Raw genomic sequence first — 7,500 nt, forward strand, 5'->3', positions numbered from 1 at the left:
TAGGACCGCCGGGGGCCTTGTTCCTCACCGAGGATCTGTTGAATCCGTCGTTTGTTTTGGTGATCCTTCCAGTACCACGAATTCCGGAAGTTGGCGTAGATCTCCTCCCGCGATTCCTGGAGTGAAGGGTGAGGCACGAGAGGAAAATGAAATTAAATGTTAAATCAGTAGGGATACTATCTCTCTCTCTCTCTCTCTCTCTTCTTACATTCCCAAAATAGAATAAGGTAAACTCAGAGAGCATAGATAATCAAACAACGGGATAATAATTAAATAATCACATGAAAGCCTCAGCTGTCGTCCACTGCAAGGTTAATGTGCCATAAAAACATTTACATATAAGTTACTGTTATAAAAATAGTTAAGTATTGATGCTTATAAAAGCTATTATTGAAATTTTGCTACAAGATGCTTATAGAACCAGAAACACCTTAGTATGAATAGATATGATACTCACATTAGAGATGGGCTCACGGCAGTGCCTGAAATAAGAGAATGCTGATGAATATGTAAGATAAATAAATAAAAATAAATGTGTGTATATATATATATATATATATATATATATATATATATATATATAATACACATATATACGCACCCACCCACACACATACAGTATACATGCATATACGTACATGTGTATATCTCTATGTAGATATACTCACATATGCACATTATTATCATTATTACTACTATAACTATTCAACAGTCATTCATTCCACTTCAGGACCCTCTCAAGTTTACACACACACACACACACACAACTGCTGCCTGGTAAGCAATGGGAGTCCACCCTATACAAAACAATCCGCTGCCTTGTAGTATCTATTAGGTGAAGAGGATTTGGGAATTAACCCTGAGGGAAAATCTGGAGGTGTTCCTGAGGCAGTTCACTGTCGCTTGCGACGTCGTTCTGGCAACTCCAGCGACGCTGTAGTGAACCATAAGAAAACGAAACCATCAAGGGGGGTCCCAAACAATTCGTGGCAGGGCTGTATGCCTGAAATCTCCGCTTGTCACCACCAGGGACCGCCACCGTGGACACCCCCCCGTGGACGTTACAACGACGAGTTATTTTAGTTTTAATATGAATGTATATACTTTGTTTCGTTTTTATACTTGGTTATGCCTTGTAATTAATGCCCTAAAACTGTTCATAGTGTTATTTTTATTTTATTGTATTATAGGCCTCCAGAACTCCAATCACTTAACTGCTTGTTTCCGCCTCTAAGACGATGACAGAGGTATGGGTGATAGACAAGGGAGTCACGCTCGCACGGCCCAGGCTACAGGTACTCTCTCTCCTAATGACTTAATTGGGAGAGTAGAATACCACTTAAACAAGTGGAATTCTAGCAGTAAGCCAGAGATCCTTGGCGGAAGACTGCTTGCTTAGGATAACCCTTGCTGCAGGCATAGAGAGAGGCCGTAGTCGAGCCTTTATTTTTCTTTGTTGGTTTAACCTTACGGTGTTTTACGGTGACGGACGGAGGATTCGAGGCAGCCCTCTTTTGTAAGATAAGTTATGTGTGCACTAGCAGTATATGCCGGCTGTATGTATATCCAAGCTCTTTTTTATTTAATATTAGTTTCATGTGTTTCTTTGTTTCATTTTCATAGTGACATTCTTATAGCAAGGAGTTTTGCTCAGGCTCCTTTTGATTTTTCACAAGGGGAGTGTTAAGTTTAAACCTTCGCGGTATTTGTAAAACCCCGTTGTATAATATACTTAAAGTAACATTAGGGAACCAAAAGTGTTCGATATATATTAAAATAATGATGAAGGCTACAGGATGTGTGTAAATTTCACGAACAATATCTATCCCAAACCCACCGTGCCCTCGGAGAGTGCTTACCGCTCGGCCCGCTCCGCCGGCATAGCGTAGTAGATTTAAAGTAACCAGTAAATAGAGTAAGTGTCGAAGTCTGACACTAAAATCAAGCCTTTCTGGTCACTACAACGCCGCTGGTGTAGTCTTTGCTGCGTGGAGAGAGGGAGCCTGCTGCATAGGCAACAGTTTGCTCCTCACAATGTCATATATATATATATATAGATGTAAGTGTACATATATACATATACATACACACACATATATGTATGTATATACATGTGTGTGTGTGCGCGCGCGTGTATGTGTGTGCGCGTGTGTATGAATGTGTGCGTGTGTATGTATGTGTGCGTGTGTATGTATGTGTGTACGAGTGTATGTATGTGTGTATGTATGTGTGTACGTGTGTGTGTGTGTGTGTGTGTGTGTGTGTGTGTGTGTATGTGTGTGTGTGTGTGTATGTGTGTGTGTGCACGTGTATGTGTGTGTGTGCACGTGTATGTGTGTGCGTGCGTGTATGTGTGTGCGTGCGTGTATGTGTGTGCGTGCGTGTATGTGTGAGCGTGTGTGTGTGTGTGTGTGTGTGTGTTTGTGTGTGTTTGTGTGTGTATGTGTGTGTGTGCGTGTATGTGTGAGCGTGTGTATGTCTGTGAGTGTACGTGTATGTGTGAGCGTGTGTATGTGTGTGAGTGTGTGTGTGTGTGCGTGCGTGTATGTGTGTGCGTGCGTGTATGTGTGTGCGTGCGTGTATGTGTGTGTGTGTATGTGTGTGTGTGTATGTGTGTGTGTGTATGTGTGTGTGTGTGCGTGTATGTGTGTGTGCGTGTATGTGTGTGCGTGTATGTGTGCGTGTATGTGTGTGTGCGTGTATGTGTGTGCGTGTATGTGTGTGTGCGCATATGTGTGCCTGTATGTGTGCGTGTGCGTATATGTGTGTGTGTATGCGTGTATGTGTGTGAATGTGTGTGGGCGTGAGAGAGAGAGAGAGAGAGAGAGAGAGAGAGAGAGAGAGAGAGAGAGAGAGAGAGAGAGAGAGAGAGAGAGAGAGAGAGAGAGAGAGAGAGATAAACGCCACGTATTGCTGAAAAGAGAGAGAGAGAGAGAGAAGGGGGGGGGGACTGAGAGGAGAGGGAGGGAGGGAAGGAGAGAGAGAGAGAAGGGGGGAGAGGGACAGAGATGGAGAGAGGGAGAGGGAGAGGGAGAGGGAGAGAGAGAGATAGATAGATAGATGGAGATAGAGAGAAAGAGATAAACGCCACGTACTGCTAAGGAATTAATACCAAATCTGCCAAAACCATGAATCATTACGCTGTGCGAGAATATTGTGGAAAGGTGACTGGGCTAAATCTCATAGTTTAGTAAAATCCACCTATTTTGATATACGAGGTACATCCGTCGTGTGGTTTGACTGTCATTTGTCTTATGATACATTTAGTGAAGTCTTGTATGATTTCTAAATTGAATAATTGAAGTGTTGGATCCTCTGAAATCGATACATACGAGGGACATGCATAAATTAATGATTAAATGCATATATATATACACCTGATAGATATACATTTATCTATCTCTTCGATAGATATGCATGTCTAAACTGATAGATATGTATTTTTGTGTATATGCAAGTCCGTATAATGAATGTTTATTGGTCGGGTCTTGCACAATTTTAACAAACCGACTACAGAGACGCTGAGAGGGGTGTAGCGAGAGGAAACTGTTAGTAATGCAATACAAAAGCAAAGACTGAAAATAATACATATGTTAATTCACACACACACACACGCGCGCGCGCGCGACTGCGTGTATGTGTGTGTGCGCACGCTCGCGTTTCTCATTTATATAGACAATGTACCTATTTTGGTTAAAAAAATATATATATATACATATATATGTATATATACACACAAAGTATCGCTTTACTTTCTATAATATTTATAAAGACTTCAAACCAAGGGCCAGAAAACAAATGTTTGGAGGTATATTTACACATACTACACCGTCATACATATGCGCACACGCGTGTATATACTACAATGTATGTCCAAATACTCATGAAAACTACGTAAAAAAGTGGCGTTTGGGGCAACGACCCTGAATCAAACGGAAGCTGCATAAAAAAAAAACAAATTTGGAGCTACTTCCCCCCATAAACACTCGTCTCGCTCCGTGAACTCAGTGATTGCAGTTAACCCAAGGCCACTAACAGCCTTTGATCACTTAAGGCCTTTCTCTTAGTCGCTGCATAACGACTTCAGGAAACAAGGCACCGTGCGCGAGTGTTAGAGGGAAGTGATAATGGTGAAATCCTTCCGGTCGAGACTAAGGAATCGTTTTCTGCAACGTTCGTCTAATATGATCTTCCCTCGAAGCCTAACGCAAGTCAAGCCGGGTTTTGCCCAGTGCGATCAAGTATATATATATATATATATATATATATATATATATATATATATATATATATATATATATATAAAATGCATTCAAAACAGCATCAACTCTGGCATTATGAAATTATGCGATAGGCCTACCTGCACGTAAACTGACAAATAAATGATCAATTAGATGAATAGATAAGTATTTATAAATCTATATCTACATACACACATACATTTCCTACAAATATTAACTACCATCCAATACTCACTCCTGACATTTAACAAGACCCTCGACATAAAGAGGATCCGTATACATTTCTGAATCGTCGAACGTAGCCATTCTGACGCCGTCCTCCCTCGCCAGGCGTCTTATTGAACTCTGAGCTATTTAAAAACCGAAGTATTATTTATACTAAAGACGATTTTTTTATTTGTAGTCTAAATTTTCTGGTTGATTCTGTTGTTTTTTTTATATCCCCATTCGTGTTGTCAATACTTGCCCTATTTATACGAGTCTAATGTGAAAATTTGTTTGGTGAGATACGAGCGCATTTTTTTGTCTACTGAGGACTTTCGATTCTGTAAGAGACAACCGCTGACGGCAACCGCTCTGTTATAGTGAAGTTTCTGGGCTGTTGCTGGACTGCCAATCTTTATCCGATTAATTTCTTTCCTATTGTATTTGGTTCCCACTATGCAGATGTATTATGCATGTACAGTACGTTGCATACGTACTGTACATGCATAATACATATATAATGAATGTTTATTGGTCGGGCCTTGCACAATTTTAACAAACCGACTACAGAGACGCTGAGAGGGGTGTAGCGAGAGGAAACAGTTAGTAATGCAATACAAAAGCAAAGACTGAAAATAATACATATGTTAATTCACACACACACACACACACACACACACACAGTTTATATATATTGCATATCAATATATATAAACACACACACACAATGTATGTAAATATGTATATAATATGTGTATATATATATGTATATATATATGCATATTCGTACTTTATAACACGCGCGCGCGCGCACACACACAGCTTGAAAGCTCGGGGCCTTATTTGCGTATTTGAGTATTGATCTTGTGACCCATAAGTGTTTCTTAGAAAATCACTGCAAATGGGCCTTTTAAGAAACTCATTCTCCTGTTTTCTCATCCCTCTGCTTCTTGCTATTCCTCCACGGTTATAATCACCGTTATGATCAGCAGGATTATAAATACATACATGGATTTCATAAATGTGGCCCAGTCTATTTAACCAATTTATAACAGTTTCATCGGATCATCATAACTAAATGTTTACCGTGCTGACCGGTTTGGCTCTAGGAGTTCCAACTTCCGTGGAATCAGAGTCAAACACAGCGCTCCTCCACCGGGTCAGCGGTCCTCGTCTATGTGGCATCCGGTTCACCGCAACCATACGTAGGGTTGCCAAGTCTTTTACGTACGTGATCGCTTTATTGCCAGATATGTTAGGATAACTAGAGCCAATGAATGCTTCAAGAAAACGCATTATTCGTGACTGTAAAGTCGACATGGGGAATTTCAAGATTGGAAGCATTTTTGAACAAGAACAAAAAAAGCAGGATTTACAGTTTATTTATTTTTTATTTTTTATTTTTTTTATTTTTTAGCTGGTTTCTAATATCTACGAGTATCAAAGTCTTTGCTACCAAATAATGGTAATATGACGTTGCAAAATCCCGATTGGAAACTCTGAATATAATATTTTGAAGAACCCTATGACGTAATCCCCATAACTCCAGACTTCCAATCACTATCTAGTCAGAGGGCGGGCAGTAAACTCATCTCCATTTCCATTGGCTGAGTGAAACCGTCAGGCCCGTCGTAAAACGCGTGACTTGATAAAAGGGGGTTGTGCATTGTAACAGTCGTTAGAGAGCCCTTCATTGTTCAGGAAACTTGTTACTCTTCACAGAAACGTATATTGAGGAACAAGGTGTTTAGGTGACGTACTTAGTATTATATACGTTTATACGTGTCTCAACTCACTGTTTACATTAAATAGCTGTCGAATCCAATAGTTTGTACATGGAAACTCCACAGGGAAATTAAAGTTTCTAAAATTACAAGTCATAGTATTAAGTATCCATAGAGAACTGGAACCTCATCAGTAGTCCATTACCTATTAGGAAGTTCTCGTAAAAAAATTGTATTTTTCATTTTGTATAAGCTTTATATTTCAAAAATTGTAATCGCAATATTTTATTCACTAATCAGATCTCAATCGGACTTTTTTGCAACACATTCTCTCCGGTCATTTTCATCATTATTCATCGTCATCGTCATCGTCATCGTCATCGTCATCATCATCATCATCATAATTATCATTATCATCACTATCATGACCATCATTATTTTGATATTGATATTACTGTTATCATTATTATGACCTTAATGATTTTGCTATTTATATCATTATGATTACATTATCATTATTATTGTCATTATCAATAGAAGTAGTAGTATTTGTATCATCACTATCATCACCTTTTAAACAAAAGATAGTTGAAGCATAAGTAAACATTGCGTAATCTATTTTTTATAATAATTTCAGAAAGACTTTACCAAGGAACCAATAACAGGGTCTGTTGTATCAACATTAATGAAGCGGAAGTGGGCTGATCAGTAAGAAGAAGAATTGTTAACTGGACAGATAAAATATTGAACTCTCAGTAAGTGATGTTTTGAGTGTGGTCTGAGTCTCTGGGATTTAAAAAAAAATAAAATCAAGGTGAAAGACAATGAGACTGTAAAACAAGCTAGACATAACAGAAAAAATATAGATGAAATGAAAGCAGATGCGAAGAAGATTCCCACCCACCGAACACGCGCGATGCGACTGGAAACTCTCTTATCTGTGCTGGCTGTGCTGCTCGTCGCCCAAGCTAGAGAGGAAGGTACGCCCATTTTGAAGCACGTGAGCCACATGACGGAGAAAGAACTCAATCAGCACGTGAGAAAGGTTCAGCTGACGCCTCCCGTGGGCATGTCGACATACCACCTGGCTCGCCTTGTGGCTGACGAGAGTCAGGCGACGAGCGTGTTGAAGAATCTCGTAAACGTTATGTTCACCACTCTCGACGTGACCAATAGGTGATCTACATACATTAGCTGTTTTGCTTTTAATCGTCATGCTAAGGAATAATTATCTTTAAAAACGTATAAAATAAGTTTTATAGAGAAGGTTATATATATAATAACAATTTCAGTTTACCTTCACAGGGAACAGAAATTTCGTGCAAACATAA

The 7,500-nt window shown here is 39.4% G+C and overlaps 2 protein-coding genes across 4 annotated transcripts in view; one reads left to right on the forward strand and one right to left on the reverse strand.

Moving 5' to 3' along the window:
- The window catches only part of LOC125039604, a 12,077-nt gene extending 7,467 nt beyond the window's left edge, over positions 1–4,610 (reverse strand). For 2 of the 3 annotated variants that reach the window (XM_047633755.1, XM_047633737.1), the window contains exons 1-3: positions 4,477–4,610; positions 458–482; positions 29–116 (exon numbers count right to left, since the gene is read on the reverse strand). In XM_047633755.1, the coding sequence (XP_047489711.1) occupies positions 29–116; positions 458–482; positions 4,477–4,547 (184 nt within the window). In that variant the 5' untranslated portion in view covers positions 4,548–4,610. Of the gene's footprint in view, positions 1–28; positions 117–457; positions 483–1,859; positions 1,911–4,476 lie in introns of those variants that run through there. The other variant, XM_047633745.1, reaches the window with a different exon arrangement.
- An 892-nt stretch (positions 4,611–5,502) lies between these two features.
- LOC125039586 (prolyl 4-hydroxylase subunit alpha-3-like) overlaps positions 5,503–7,500 on the forward strand; it is a 6,780-nt gene continuing 4,782 nt past the window's right edge. The window contains exons 1-2 of the mRNA XM_047633715.1: positions 5,503–5,650; positions 6,807–7,345. Of these exons, the coding sequence (XP_047489671.1) occupies positions 7,041–7,345 (305 nt within the window). The 5' untranslated portion in view covers positions 5,503–5,650; positions 6,807–7,040. The remainder of the gene's footprint in view (positions 5,651–6,806; positions 7,346–7,500) is intronic.

Source organism: Penaeus chinensis, chromosome 3 (assembly GCF_019202785.1).
Source record: "Penaeus chinensis breed Huanghai No. 1 chromosome 3, ASM1920278v2, whole genome shotgun sequence".
NCBI lineage: Eukaryota > Metazoa > Arthropoda > Malacostraca > Decapoda > Penaeidae > Penaeus > Penaeus chinensis.